At 42.2% G+C, this 16393-nt stretch overlaps 1 protein-coding gene across 4 annotated transcripts in view; it reads right to left on the bottom strand.

Annotated features, from left to right (window-relative positions):
• The window catches only part of CADPS2 (calcium dependent secretion activator 2), a 1183693-nt gene that overhangs the window by 551125 nt on the left and 616175 nt on the right, over positions 1 to 16393 (bottom strand). For all 4 annotated transcript variants that reach the window (XM_082254958.1, XM_082254959.1, XM_082254960.1 and 1 more), the window contains exon 15: positions 3956 to 4019. In XM_082254958.1, the coding sequence (XP_082111084.1) occupies positions 3956 to 4019 (64 nt within the window). The remainder of the gene's footprint in view (positions 1 to 3955; positions 4020 to 16393) is intronic.

Below are 16393 nucleotides of genomic sequence, written 5' to 3'. Positions count from 1 at the left end.
ATGGCGTTTGTGTCCCCAGAGAAAAAGGGTACCTATTTTGCGATATGATGCAAATAGGGCCTTAGGTAGTTGAATAGGTACAATCTGTAAAGTGTAAAAGAGACGGGGGGGAGTATGTTCATTTTGATAAAAGTGGCCCTCCCAAACAAAGAAGAGAGTTCCTTTTGCCATTTCTGTAAATCATTTTGGATGTCCCGTAGAATGGGAAAGTAATTTAGTGCATAGAGGTCAAGGAGAGATTTCGGTAATTGTATCGCGAGATAGATGATCGACTGCTTTTGCCATGTAAAAGGAGTCATTCTTACAGGATGCAACATTGTTCGGGAGCATCACATTGAGGACGAAAGACTTGGAGGAGAAGTTTATCTGTAGGTTTGAGAGGGTGTTATAGTGTGCAGTCTTCCAGGAGGCTAGGGATAGTGGACTTGAGGCTCAGTCAAGAATAAAAGGATGTAGTCAGTGAATGAAGCTATTTTATATGAGCGTCCTGCGGCTTCAATCCCTTTGACACTGTGATTAGCTCTAATGCGCTGCAGTAGCGGTTCAATCGTTAGTATAAATAATAGTGGCGATAGAGGGCATCTTTGCCTGGTGCCATTTGAGATAGGGAAGGCAATCGATAGGTGGCCATGTACTCGGGAGCCTAGCAGTTGGAGCAGAGTATTGTGAGAGGATGAAGTTGAGCATGTTGTTACGGATGCTGATGTGTTCCAAAACTACTTGCATGTAGTCCCAGGCCACCTTGTCGAATGCCCTCTTCGCATCTAGTGACAGGAAAAAACCTCCATGTTTGGTGTTGGTGAGCCAATAGTGTAAGTTGATGGCTTTAAGAGTATTGTCTCCGGCTTCCCTGCCAGGGACAAAACCAACCTGGTCATTATTTATTAATGATGGCAAAAGTGGTGCTAGGCGGTTTGTTAGTGTTTTTTGCAAAAGTTTCAGGTCAACACTGAATAAGGAGGTGGGTCTATAATTGGAAGCTTGAGTGGGGTCCTTCCCTTCCTTTGGGATTACGGTTATATGTGTCTCAGGGGCACTCGAAGACCTTTTGGATTGATAGCTAGTGAGTTGAAAGCGTATAGGAGGGGTTTAGTGAGAATGTCAGCAAATGTCTTATAGTAAGGTGCTGAGAGGCCATCAGGGCCTGGGCTTTTTCCGAGTTATTTTAAGGAGGGAGTTAGTTCTTCGCTGGTTAGTTGTTGGTTTAGTTTCTGTAACGTCTCTTCATGAATAGGCTTAGGACTGTATTTAGAAAGGAAATCGGAAATTAGTTCCTGTCTGGGAGTTTGGGTGGGATCATTAGGCAATTGCTGTGTTATGTTATATATAGTAAAGAGTAATAGTGTATGAATTGGTCAGTAATTTAATCAGTCAAGACTAGGAGACGGCCTGTCAGTGATTTAATATGGTGTATTGTATGTGTGACTTTTTTTGATTGAAGGGCCCTTGTTAGTTACTTGCCCCTTTTGTTGCCATGCTCATAAAACAATCTTTTGGACATTAAGTATTTATATCTTATAATCCGATCTAAAGCAGTGAGATCTTTTCTGGCCAAAATTAGTTTGTTTAGTACTTGGGCCACTTGTGATTTTTTTATGTGTTGCTTCCAGAGCTTGGATGCGGTCAGTAAGGGGGTCTAGTTGTGCTTTCCTCTCTTTTTGTGGCTAACGCGATTAGTTCCCCTCTAATCACACATTTAAGTGCTTCGCAGATTGAGATTGGGATATGTTTGAGTCTGTGTTTTCTGCAAAATATTGACGTAAGCATGTATGGAATTTTGTAAGGTGTGCTTTATTTGTGAGAAGGGAGGCGTCCAGACACCATTGTACGTTGTACTGGGATTGTTCTGGAAAGGTAAAGAGTCATTGTGATCGGATTATGGTCAGAGATGGTTTGTGGTTCAATGGTTTCTTCCGAGAGAAATAAAATATCAGGTTGGCATAAGGATAGACAGTCTAGTCAGGAATACTGGTAATGTGGCTGAGAGTAGAATGGGTAGTCATGTGCTTTAGGGTTAAGAGTACGCCATTAGTTGTGGAGTTGAAGGTCCTGTAGAAGAAAATTGACTTTTCGTAAGGCTTTATACATTAAAGATGAAGTACCTGTAGACGTATCTAAGATTGGTTGTAGAGGAATATTTATGTCCCCCACCTACAATCAGTATACCCAATTGGAAGGTGATAAGTTTTTCTATTACAGAGTTGAGGAAGGTTACTTGTTTCACATTTGTGCAGTATAAACGTTTGCCAATGTAATTGGCCTGTTTCCTTTCAAAAAGAGAAAACTGCCTTCCTGGTCCATGAGGATGTCTGTTATGGACATAGAAAATTTTTGGAAAAGAGGATGGAAACCCCTTTCGTTTTTGCTAGACTATTGGTGGCATGATAGGCAATGAGAGTTTGTTAACTTGGGTATTTGATTAGAGCGGAAATAAGTTTAATGTATGAAGATTACATCTGCCTTCATTTTCTTTGCTAAAAAAAGAGCTTGAGAGTGCTTTCTGGTTTATTTAACCCTTTTGCATTGATAGAAATTATTTTTAGAGTTTTTGATAAAGTAATGGTTCGTTTTGGTGAGGGCAACTAGAGCTGGTCAGAGATAGTGCTGAGAAGTGTTAGCTTTGCTTGTTAGAAGATGGAGAAGATAGACTCTTCTAAGTGAGGGAGTCTAGGAAGAGAAAGGGTAGGAGTAATAGGTGGGGGAAAAAGGGTGAGGGTAAAGGTGTAAGAGGTGGCAGGGAGAAGCATTCAGGGGACAAGCGAGTACCAGCTAGTCTGTCTAGGGGGAGTTGGTGTGAGATCCGGGAAGGTTTGGTAGTGGTTTTGGTTATGTCAGGAAGTGTAACAGTCCGCTGTGAGGAGTCCTAGTCTCAATAAGTCTATAGAGTGCAGCTATGGCATCAAGGGGGACTATAGGTGATAGGAACAGAAAGGAGATCTGTTGGCTGATTTGTATTTTACTTGAGGTGTGGGGAGGCGAAGAAGTGAGGTTGGAGTTATATTTGTGACCATAATATTATAGTGTTCAGCATAAGTGGGTGGCAACTTGATCATATTATAAAGGCTTCTGGTCTCCATGTGTGCCAGTCTGAAGTCCCGCTGTCAGCCGGAGTTCTGTGCCTAAGCGGACATTCTCGCCCGATGTCAGACCACGCCCCCACCCATTTACATTCATATTAAACATAGCCCATTGAGATACAATGCATCACAATGTGTTGTAATGCACGCTTTGAAGGGACGGCATTCTCATGCTGTTCCCTCAGAGCTCTGTGCCACGGCCGTGCCTCTTGCTTTTGTGATGTCATCGCTGCCCGGCCGCTTGAATGGCCATTCAAGTGGCCGCAGCCTGCAAACCGGGAAGGAAAACTGAGTGAAGATGGAAGCCCTATCAGCGGTGACAGCATACCACTGGAGGGCTTCATCTCAAGGCAAGTCCGTCATAATGTGCATCATGAGATTGCCTTACAGGCAAAATTTTCTTTTTCTTTAAAGGTTTACTACCGCTTTAAAGGGTGAACAAAATGTATTCTGGATCCTGCCAATGAATAAGAATAAAGATGTACATTAATGCAACGCATTAAAAAAAAATACAGATCAATGCAATGTGTTAAAGGGTGCCAATGTTCCTAACTCAAGTGCATTTTGGATTGGCCAATGCATGTTAAATGCAATGGAAGTGGGAGGAATCCAACCTGTTACTGTAACCCTAATATTCATTGACCCTTTTTGTCAACCTAAGACTTGGTTTACATACTCACCCCTCCTGCACTGGAATTCTCTGTGGTGAAAATAGATCATCCTGTGTCTAAAGATACAGGTCAAAAAAATACATTGAAAATACAGAGGAATCCTTTGCTTCTACAGAATATGTATAAAATATCCTTTTTTTAATCATATAATTTTTAAGACTAAATACAGTGCATGGCAAATAGAAATGGTAAAATATAAATAGATACCCTCTCTAACAGAGACAATGTGGCTTTCAAAGCTCCTTCTGGCCTTCCAAATGGAAAACAGTACCTGTAGAAAAAAACAAAATACTCAAATATAAAATATGCCACATACATTGTTTTCATTTTTTTTTTTTTTTTAAGGAAAGTGGGAGACACCTTTGTGAGGAAAAGTATGATGAACACTGGTGTCATCCTTTTTTACAAAAGTGTTTGATGTAGTTCCCCCCACACTGCTAATGTGTAAGACCTTGTAGACTTGTGATTGTCTGAAGCATGATCTGCGTTCAGATCACTTTTTCATACAGCAATAGACAGACAGAGAGGATTCAGTTGTAACACACTAATTACTAGATAACTGTGCCGCAACCACACACATGGCATTTGTACACCACCAGGTGCTGCCTCAGCAGCAAGAGCGGGAACTCTTACAGGTAGTTAAAGCACAGCTCAAAGGTGGGGTTTTTCCTCCCTGCAATCGCAAGTGTAAACAAAGCCTAAGTTAAAAGTCTACAGGCATATTCAAAGAGCAGTGATTAATGATTCATACACTGAATGATCCAAGATAATTAGTGGTGTACCCCAAGGTTCAGTGTTGGGACCATTACTTAATTTATAAATGATATAGAGTTTGGGCTTAAAAGCACAATTTCAGTGTTTGCGAATGACAGCAGATTATGCAGTGGAATATCCTTACAAGATGTCTTCTTGCAAGCTGACCTCAATGCACTATTTTATCGGCAAAAATTTCAGTCTCTTGATGTGCAAAACTGATAGAGACATACCCCAAGCGACTTACAGCTGTAATCACAGCAAAAGGTGGCGCTACAAAGTATTAACTTAAGGGGGCTGAATAATTTTGCACGCCCAATTTTTCAGTTTTTTATTTGTTAAAAAAGTTTGAAATATCCAATAAATTTTGTTCCACTTCATGATTGTGTCCCACTTGTTGTTGATTCTTCACAAAAAAATAGTTTTATATCTTTATGTTTGAAGCCTGAAATGTGGCAAAAGGGCGCAAAGTTCAAGGGGGGCGAATACTTTCGCAAGGCACTGTACATTACAGGACAACTACTTGTCCCAATTGGTGGATTCCCCTACTAGAAAGAATGCAGTGCTAGATCTATTAATTACTAATGACCCAGATCTAATCTCAGATGTAGGAATCCGGGACAACTTGGGTTCTAGTGATCACAGGATGGTCACATTTAACGTAAATCACAATATAGCAAGGCAAGAGGGGAATATAAGAACCCTAAACTTCAGAAGGTCAAACTTTCCCAAACTGTGCTCAATGATAGAGAAAATAAACTGGGGCCAAACCCTAGGAACACTGACCACGGATGAAAAATGGGAATGCTTTAGGAACATATTAAACAAAAGCAACTCACAGTGCATTCATATGGGAAATAAATGTAGAAGAGCCAAGGCCAAACCAGGGTGGCTAAACCGTGATGTAAAAAAACATATCAGGGGAAAAAAATGGCCTTTAACCACTTAAGCCCCGGAGGATTTGGCTGCTAAAAGACCAGGGGGTATTTTGCGATTTTTTACTGCGTGACTTTAACGGACCATTGCGCGGTCGTGCGACGCTGTACCTAAATGAATTTGACGTCCTTTTTTTCCCACAAATAGAGCTTTCTTTTGGTGGCATTTGATCACCTGTGCGATTTTTTGATCATGCGCTATAAACAAAAAAAGTGCGTCAATTTTGCAAAAATAACAATATTTTTCACATTTTTTTAAAAGAAATTTCCCCCCCAAAAAATGTAAAAATCTAAATTTTTTAACATTTTCAGCCAATTTGTTTTATGCTAATATGTTTGGGAAGAAAAAAAAAATCGCAAAAAGCGTATTTTGATTGGTTTGCGCAAAAGTTATCGCGTTTACTAACAAAGGGAAAGATTTTTGTCATTTTTGGTGTTTTTTTTTTTAACGAGTAATGGTGGCGATCTGCGATTTTTTTTGCGGTACTGCGACATTGCGGCGGACAGATCAGACCCTTGACTGACATTTTTGACACTTTTGGAGTTACCAGTGACATTACTGCAGTAATAAGTGCTATACATATGCACTGTTACTGCAAAAATGACACTGGCAGGGAAGGGGTTAACTGTATTGGAGAGGGAGGGGTTAAGTGTGTCATTGGGGCGTGATTCTAACTGTAAAGGGACATGGCTATTGGTGTAAAAACAAAGATCAACGGTCCTACATAGTAGAACCGTCTGATCTTCATTTTTACACCAGGGAGAATGACAGGTGGCTTGTTTACATAAGCCGCCTGACTTTCTCCCTTCACCGGAGCGATCGTGAGTGACCGGCGCCCACAATTGGCTCACAAGTCAGTGACAGGCGAGTGACGTACCCCTACGTCACTCTGCCTGGCCGGGGCTGACCGCCGCAGTATATAGTCGTGTGGAGGTCGGCAACCGGTTAAGAGATAAATCGGAGGGGACTTTATCGGCTTTCCACCAATACAAGGAATTGAATAAGAAATGTAAATATAAAATCAAGAAGGCTAAAATCGACTTTGAGAGACATATAGCTGAGGAAAGTAAAAGGGACCCTAAGAAATTCTTTAAATATATCAATAGCAAAAAACGAGGTCAGAGCACGTTGCACACATAATTAACGATGATGGGAGGATGGTTATAGAGGACACAGAGAAGGCAACTGTGCTAAATGCTTTCTTCTCCTCAGTCTTTACACAGGAAAAGGAGGGGTATACTGACCATGACTGTATGGTTAGCAGTACTTCACATGACATGCCGCTATGGCTAACAGAGGGTGAAATCATGAAAAAGCTTGATAACATTAACACAAATAAATCACCAGGACTGGATGGCGTGCATCCGAGAGTACTCAAAGAAGTCAGTAAAGTTATATCTAGACCACTGTTCCTGATCTTTGCAGATAGTATTTTGACAGGAACTGTACCAGGTGACTGGAGAAAAGCGAACGTGACACCAATATTCAAAAAAGGGCAGAGGCATATCCCGGGCAATTATAGGCCGGTCAACCTGACGTCAATAGTATGTAAATTACTGGAAGGGATGATAAGGGACTAGATCCAAGAATCTGTTAATGTCAACAGTATCATCAGCAGTAACCAGCATGGGTTTACAAAAGGACATTCTTGTCAGACCGATCTGTTAACATTTTATGAGGAAAAGAGCTGTGAGCTAGATAGGGGGAGACCTGTGGATGTGGGGTATCTGGATTTTGCAAAGGCATTTGATACAGTCCCTCACAAACGATTAATTTACAAAATAAGGTTTGCAGGCTTAGACCATAAGGTTTGCTCTTGGATAGAAAACTCGTTAAAAGGGCATGTCCAAAGGGTGGTTATAAATAACACGTACTCAGACTGGTCTGGAGTGATAAGTGGGGTGCCCCAAGGGTCAGTCCTGGGACCAATTTTGTTCAGTTTATTCATAAATAGCATTGAGGAAGGGATCACTAGCTCAATCTCAGTTTTTGCAGATGACAAAAAATTAAGCAGGGCAATAACTTCACATCATGATGCAGAAACCTTACAGAATGACCTGAACAAAATAACAGAGTGGGCAACTATATGGCAAATGAGGTTTAATGTGGAGAAGTGTAAGGTATTGCATTTGGGGACTAAAAACATAAATGCAAGATACACGTTAGGGGGGGAACCTCTGGGGGAATCAAGAATGGAGAAAGATCTGGGAGCCTTAGTTTAAGATAGACTAAGCAATAACATGCAATGTCAAGCTGCAGCTGACAAAACCGGCAGAATATTGGCATGCATAGGGAAGGGGATATATTCCAGAGATAAATCTATAATCCTACCACTTTACTCTGGTCCGGCCATACCTGGAGAATTCTGTCAAATTCTGGTCACCAATCCTCAGAAAGGATGTGCTGGAACTGGAAAGAGTCCAGAGAAGGGCAACTAAGCTAATTAGGGGATTGGAGGACCTAAAGTATGAGGAGCAATTACAAGCGCTCAATTTATTCTCCCTAGAGAAGAGACGCCTGAGAGGGGACATGATAGCAATTTACAAATACCTCAATGGTGATCTCAGCATAGAAAAAAAACTATTCATTTGCAAGGAGTGCAAGAGGACAAAAGGCCATTCAATGCGATTAGAGGAGAAGCGATTCAACCTCAGGCTACGCAGGTTTTTTTTTTTACAGCAAGGGCAATAAGATTGTGGAACTCTCTTCCACAAATGGTAGTAACTGCGGGGAGTATGGCTACTTTTAAAAGACTCTTGGACATACATCTCCAAGATCAAAACATTCAGGGGTATGGGAAATGAATACATCCACACACACCTACACAGGTTGAACTGGATGGACTATTGTCTTTATTCAACCTCAACTACTATGTAACTATGTATTTATTTTTTTCTGAGGAGCCTGCAAAGCATTATCCTTGCGATCAGCAGATCATGGGTGCAATTTCAGGCTCCTGCAGACTCTCAGTATAGCTATCTGCTCGTACCTCATATGGGCAGGCAGTTACCTAAAGGAGTGGAGCCCAGCATGACCATGCTGTTTTCAAATTGTGACAGTGGGTGCAGAGAGAGGATCCCAAACTTGCTGCGACAGGCTGGGGGTAATGGGTGGGGAAGAGGCTGCAGATGCTGGAACGGGTTACATGTTCCAAAAGTGAACTTTCCTTTATTGTTGATAAATGTAAAGTTATGCACTTGGGAACAAAAAACATGCACACATAATACATTCTTCAAGAACCTCTAGGTGAGCCAATGGTCGAGAAGGATCTGGGTGGCCTAGGCAGATCAGAAACTTAATAGCTTACAATGCCAAGCTGCAGTTTTTAAAGCTAGCAAAATATTCCTATTAAGGGCCTGTTCACACCACTTGCAGGATGGGAAAGGCGCTTTTTCGTTGTTGATGGCATCCCCATGCATCTAGCAAATACATGTGCATTTGCGACCACCAAACCCCATACTACCACAGTACCATGGGGTTTGGTGCAGCACGATTAAAAAAAAAAAAAAAAAAAGTACCTGTGCATTTGGCCGCCCAATGAAATATATGGGCTGTCAAAAATGCACCACGCAGGAATGTGCGATAAATGAGGCACACGGAAACGCATGCATTATGTGAGCTGTGAAAATGTGGACTAGACTCCTTCAAGAACTAGTTCTGGCCAGCTCAGTAGAATTAAAAAAAAAAAAATAGCTGGATGCATTCCTAATTGCACAAAATATATCCAGATACTAACATTTATAAGATCAGGGGTAGTTGACCCAATGAGTATTAGATTGCCTCCAGTGGGATCAGGAAGGAATTTCTTCCCTGACAGGAGCAAATTGGACCATGTTTTACTGGGGTTTATTGCCTTCCTCTGAATCAACTTTGGGATATAGGATTTTTGTATGCAGAGGTTTTCTATTAGTATTTTTTTTATTGGTTGAACAAGGAGGACTTGTGTCTTTTCAGCCTGACAATGTAACTTAATCCATTCTACACTACAATTTACAGACTGGCATTTATTGTTATGGTGCCCCATACAGAAAGAATGTTTATATTTCCATTGTAGAGCTAGCAGTGCATAGCTGTACATACTTCTATTTGAAAAAACGCACTGTAATTGACAGCTGTTGATTAGTATGGTTTCTTGTTATAAGATCACCATGACAGCCCACCACAAAGACCACAAACATTTACTTGCCATCTGTTAGCTGCCCCTGTGCCTCATACAAAAGAGGTACAGTGCTGGCAGGCTGCAGATATTGCATTGCAATATTGTCTCAGGCTAAATTCCGCTGTTGGCTGGCATCGCAGAGCTGGTCCACACTCTGCAGGGATCCCAACAATAATTTTGAGATCCACCCAGATGCCTGACTGGCAGCTGGCTCAGCCTCTCAGGGTGCTACGTAGAGCCTGGGCCATGAGCAACAGATTGATGCTGCAGACATCTAGGTGAGTATGTAGGTTTTTTTTTTTTTTCCCCCGCACTGATAAATTTAGTCCGGGTATCCAGGCTTGAATGTTCCCTGGTCACGAAAAAAGTAAGAAAAATGATTTGTCAAAATCCAATATGCTGCAAAGTATACAACAAGCTGGACTGCTTGGCACCAATGAATTCTAATAGCACAGACATTGGTGAATGCCTAGAAGGTCCCAGAAAATAAGTTTGACACTATAAACATTAAAATGTCTGTGTCATATCATAGCTTTATACTTTCGGAATGGAAGAAGAGACATCGGGTCATTTCTATGATTTTATTTATGGATAGTCTATCAATACAATATGCTGTAAGAATTAGACTTAAAGAAAATATTAACTTTCCCTAATGAAAAATATCATTTTATGCACAGCTTAGTTTCATTAGTATTAATATAATAAAATGTGTATTTTAATTAGGAATAATGAATTAGCTTTCAGTTCTCTAAGCAGTAATCCATGTTTAAATAAACCTCAATTTTAATTATTCAAGCTGTAATTGTTCAAAGAATGAACCTAATCTTCAGAGCACTTCACACTTTGTTTACACCCCTAACTACCAAGCCACCCGTTTTCTAAATGATTGTTATAGATCTGGGATTACCCATAAAATCCCAGATAAACAGGTCCCAGTGGGCACACACTAAAGCGGTATTAGGATCATATTAGATGTAAATAACATAGCCCTTTTTTCCAACACCATCTAATTTAGGATTATGCACAGCACCAATTATTCACACTGGCCACCAATTAGGTGCTAAGGCTAAAAAAGTTATTTTCAATAAAATGTGACATTGGAAAATTGTTTTTGGGTATTGCTTACTTATTTTATCTGCGTGATTTATTGTGAAACACTATAAATAGTCTTTAGAACATTATCAAGCTGCATCTACAAAACCTCTTGAATTGTGTTGGAAGTGTTGAAACTTCATTGTATTGTCACAAGGTGTTGCTTGTAGCTATAATGATGTTGAAATGTTAATAGATCCTTTCTACTAGATTCTGGTGAGACTCTTCCATTGGCTTGGTTGTATGGTTTTTCACAACTGGTGATGAAAAGCATCACCACTGGAAAATAAATCTTAGATGTAGTCTCTATTAGAAAAAAAAAATGCTACGATACACAGTGTACTACTAATGCAATACTTGGAACAATGTTGCAGTGCAAAATGTAATTCATAGCAGATGTAGCCAGTTTGATCATCAGGAACATTGGTCAGAAAATTAAATCCTGATGAATTACATCATGCTGGCCCCTTTTGCAGATATAGTTATGTAAAATATTTAAAAGAAGTGCCTATGCTGTTGAAAATCCATTAAGGCACTGTCTTACCTAGCTCTGCAGAGCCTCAGTTGTTCTCTATTCTCAGCACTGTGCTGATAATCAGGGAGTCACTAGAGGCCAATCAGCTGACAGCCTAAAGATTTACTGCTGCTGTGGGGGCAGAAAATAGGAATGACGAGTGAACACGGATTAGGGAGTGAGAAAAAAGAAAAGCAGGAGAGGTGACAGAACAAAGTCTGCTTCGAGGAAGACACAAAAAAGTTAAACTTGCAAGGATAGTGTGTTGTCTCCTTTCTCCCTTGGCAGCTGCTTTTGAAATTCAGCATTGGAAAGCTTCTGCCAGCCTTCCTCCTTAGCATAGCCAAGGTATACAATCAAGGCTGGGAATGAACACATTTTAATTACAGAAAGTGACGGATACTCTCCCCCTCTCCTTGGTCTCAAAATAACAATAAGGAAGTGAATGCTCTAGGCAAAAAACAACACAGCAGCCTTAAACAAAAAGAAACCGAAGCAATACTGGAGGCAATTTATAGCACACACTAATTTAGATGGCATAATTATAAATGTTGAATGTATGTTCTTGTGTTAACCACTTGCCGACCTGGCCATAGCCTAAATGATGGCTACAGCACTGTTGGCTGGTTCTGGGAGGGGGTACAGAGACGTCTTCCCAGACTTGCGCGTACCCAGAAGCGGAGAACCTGGCGCATCAAGGATCGCGGTAAAGGGCCAATGACAGTGGCCTTTTTACTATGTGATTGCTCCTTCCAATGATGGAGCAATCACTTGTGAACAAACTGGCGCATGTCTGGTTCAGCTTTCTCCTCACTCGTGATTGGTACAGCGTGTGAGGAGAGGGGGGAGCTAGTGGAGCAGCATTGCTTTGTACTGGATGTGAAGTGCCCACAGCGCAGATCTATGCCCATTCATGCCTGATCCATGCCCAATACATCCCCATCCATGCCCGATACGTCCCCACCCGTGCCCGATACATCCCCACCTGAGCCCGATACATCCGTGCCCGAAAAATCCCCACCCGTGCAGGATACATCCCAACCCGTGCAGGATACATCCCCACCCGTGCCCGATAAATCCCCACCTGAGCCCGATACATCCCCTATCCGTGACCGATACATCCGTGCCCGAAAAATCCCCACCCGTGCAGGATACATCCCCACCCGTGCCCGATACATCCCCACCCGTGCCCGATACATCCCCACCCGTGCCCGATACATCCCCACCCGTGCCCGATACATCCCAATCCGTGCCCGATACATCCCAATCCGTGCCCGATACATCCCAATCCGTGCCTGATCCATGCCCACTTGTGCCTGATCCAGGCCCATCCGTGCCTGATCCAAGCCCAATCTATACCTATCTGTGCCTGATCCATGCCCATCCATGCTCACCCGTGCCTGATCCATGCCCAGCCATGCATGATCCATGCCCATCTGTGCCTCATCCATGCCTCATACATACCCATCCATGCCTCATCTGTGCTCCATCCATGCCACATCAGTGCTGATACTGACGAAGCTCCCTGCATGTTGGGCCTCTGTATGTGGCCAGGCTGTTTAAAAGTCTCACATATGTGGTATCGCCATACTCGGAAGGAGAAGCAGAATGTATATTGTGTTGTCATTTTTGCTATGTACATGCTATATTAAATATGTTATATATGGACAGCTTTGTGTAAAAAAAAAAAAAAAATTGTTTTCATTTTCTTTCCACATTTTCCAAAAACTTGTGGAAAAAAATGACATGTTCAAAAGACTAATTATGCCTTATAGAATATACACTGAGGTATTTGCTTTCCAAAATTGGGTCATTTTGTGGGTGTTTCCATTGTCCTAGTGCTCCGAGGCCTTCAAAAGTGTAACAGATAGTCAATAAATTAGATGTGTAATTTATGTCCCTAGAACTCTTGATGGTGCTACTTGCATGTTGGGCCTCTGTATGTGGCCAGGCTGTGAAAAAGTCTCACACATGTGGTATCACCATACTCAGGAGTAGCAGAATGTGTTTTGGGGTGTAGTTGCAAGTATGCATATGCTATGTGAGAGAAACAAGATGTTAATATGACAATTTTGTGAGAAAAAAAAAAGAAAAAAAAACCTTGATTTGCAAAGAATTGTGAGAAAAAATTACAACTTAAAAAAACTCCCTATGTGTCTACTGTCCAAAAAGAGGTAATTTGGGGGGTATTTGTACTTTCCTGGCTTGTTAGTGTCTCAAGAACTTTGTCAGTACATCAGGTGTGATCAATTTTCAATGATTGGCACCATAGCTTGTAGACTAACTTCCACAGAGACCAAATATTATACACTGATTTTGGTTATTTATAACAAAGATATGTAGCAGTATAAATTTTGGCCAAAATTTATGAAGAAAAAATACTAATTTGCAAATTTTTATAACAGAAACAAAGAAACATAGAAACATAGAATGTGTCGGCAGATAAGAACCATTTGGCCCATCTAGTCTGCCCAATATATCTGAATCCTATGAATAGTCCCTGGCCCTATCTTATATGAAGGATAGCCTTATGCCTATCCCATGCATGCTTAAACTCCTTCACTGTATTTGCAGCTACCACTTCTGCAGGAAGGTTATTCCATGCATCCAAGAAAAAAATTGATTTTTTTTAAGAACTTACCGTAAAATCCTATTCTCTGAAGTTCATCAACAGACGCAGCTCCATCTAGTCAGAGACTATAGAGTTATGCTCCTCCTATCAGGAATATGCACTAGGCAGGAAAAAATCTTAACCACACCTATGGGGGTTGTCCCTGCAGGCATAACCCCACACATCCTGCTATCATCAAGCAGTTTAGTATAGAACAAACCCTATTCACTCAGAAGTAGAGGGGCGGGTGCTGTGTCTGTCAATGAACTTCAGAGAAAGGGATTTTATGGTAAGTTCTTACAAAAATCCAGTTTTCTCTATCATTCATCGACAGATGCAGCTCCATCTAGTCAGAGACTATAGGGATGCCCCAAAGCAGTATATTCATGAGGGATGGGAAGACAACACAAACGGAAACATAACTCCCCAAAGGTTAAGATTCAACCTACTTGTTGAGGCGAGAAAAAAACATCTACCTCGGGAGTCCCCCACCGAACACACATTGATCCAGTCTCAAGACAGGCGTCAGCACAGATTTCTTGAAATTGATGTTCCAACCGAAATCCTGCAGTTCTTACAGTGACCATCAGATCCCCCAACAAGACGGAAGGAGAGTCCACTCTCAACAGGAGATCGACTAGGTACCCCAGTACCGCAATCCCCCTGGCGCAGCAATGCCAATATCGGTGCTAAGACCTTGGCAAACACTCTGGGAGGCGAGACCAAAGGGTAAAGCCACAAATTGATAATGCTTCTCTGCCACCGCAAAGTGAAGAAACTGCTGGTGTCCAGCGGAAATAGGATGTGTAGATATGTGTCCTGGAGATCTATGGAGGCTAAGAAGTCTCCCTGGTGCAGCGACGCCACTACTGTGCGGATATCCGAAACTTCTGTATCCGCACAAAGCGGTTCAGGGCCCTGAGATCCAGGATGGGACGCACCTTGCCTTCCTTCCTAGGCACGGTGAAAAGGTTTGAATAAAACCCTTGAAAACATTCCTGAAAAAGGAACCGTTACAATCACTCCTTGCGACAGCTAATCGTGTACTGCCCCTCGCAAGTCCCTTAACCGGACTGGGGATAGTCGAAGATTGGACGGGAAGAACCTGTTCGACGGGCGAGACCGGGATTCGATCTTGTACCCATTTGTCCTGAATCAAGGAGGTCCAGGATTCCAGAAAGAAGCAAAGACGTCTCCCCACCTCAGAATCGGGTGAGGGCGCCCCTTCATGCAGACGAGGCCTTTTCTGCAGGCCTAGATTGCTTTCCCCAACCATGGCTTCTTGGAACCCCCAGAAGACCTGAATGATTTACCTTTTTCTTGAGACCCGGAGGCACGAAAAAGACGTTCATGAGCATTAAAGGAAGGCCCCCGCCTAGTACATGGTGCCTTGCCCTTAGAGGATTGGGGAAGAGGAGTGTTCTTACCACCCCCCCACCCCCGTAATACCCTTGATCAACTCGTCCAGAGAGGATCCAAACAGCTCCAAAAAACAATAAGGTGTAACCACCCTTCTCCTGCGCTTGGTATCCAGACCCCTCGACCACACACTTCACGGGACTGACAACTGGCTTCTCAGATGGCTCAAGTCTTGCTGCCCTTAACGGACAGTGCTAAAATAATTAATAATATATACGTGGGATAAAAACATGAGCATAAAAACAGTGCAACAAAAAATCCAGATAAAAACCACCATAAACAGATGTTAAAAAAAAAAAAAAAAAAAGTAAAAAATAGGTAAAAAATACTTTCTCAGTGCACTCACAGGCATTATAGACGCTCCCTGGACTGACTATAGAGAGCAGCTGATGCAGGCATTATTTGGTAGTCCCCCCACACTTTTTTTCTATTACCTTTGTTGTCTGCTATATCTGGTCCAGCCTATACACTTGTCTATTCGTGATGATAGTGATCCGCCTCCTGCTCTCCATGCTTTCCCCGTGTTGGTTCCATCATACTGGGGGGGGGGGGTTTGTGTTTTGGGGGGCTCCACACTAGATGAGAGCGGTCAGAGAGGGGGTAGGATGCCAATCTGTGCCCCTAGCCTGCTTCATTAGACAGGTGGGGCACAGGCGGTAATGGAGCGTGGAGCCGATCGGTCATGTTACACCGATCACCGGCTCCGTGGAACGCACGCCGCTACCCTACTTCCGGGTTATTGCGTCATGCGTTCCACTCGTCGTCACTTCTGCCGACGTCACTTCCTGTATCCAGGGAAGCTGCGTACAGCGGGGCGGTCCGTCTCCAGGGCAACTCTCTCCGTCTATGTATTAGCCTGACACACGCCGGCAACGCCCCCCAATGTGCCGCATCACATCCCACTATATTCCACATAGGCGTTCCAATTTATTCCTGTATTGTGACCTCAATGCTGTCACTGTCTCTAATTAGGAAACCTCCACCCTTCTATATATTCAATAGGGGACCATTTTGGGCCACTACATATTTTTTGATGGAATCAAGGAAATTATATTTATTTTTATTTATATTTTTATTTTTATCTTTATCCGCGTGTATGTTTTGCTTCATTTTACTGTTAATTACAGTGCAATCCTGTTGTATACGCGTGTGAGCGCACAT

The sequence above is a fragment of the Pelophylax lessonae genome (genome assembly GCF_965119305.1).
Source record: "Pelophylax lessonae genome assembly, chromosome: 4".
Classification (NCBI taxonomy): Eukaryota; Metazoa; Chordata; class Amphibia; order Anura; family Ranidae; genus Pelophylax; species Pelophylax lessonae.
This window is presented reverse-complemented; position numbering and strand designations above follow the sequence as displayed.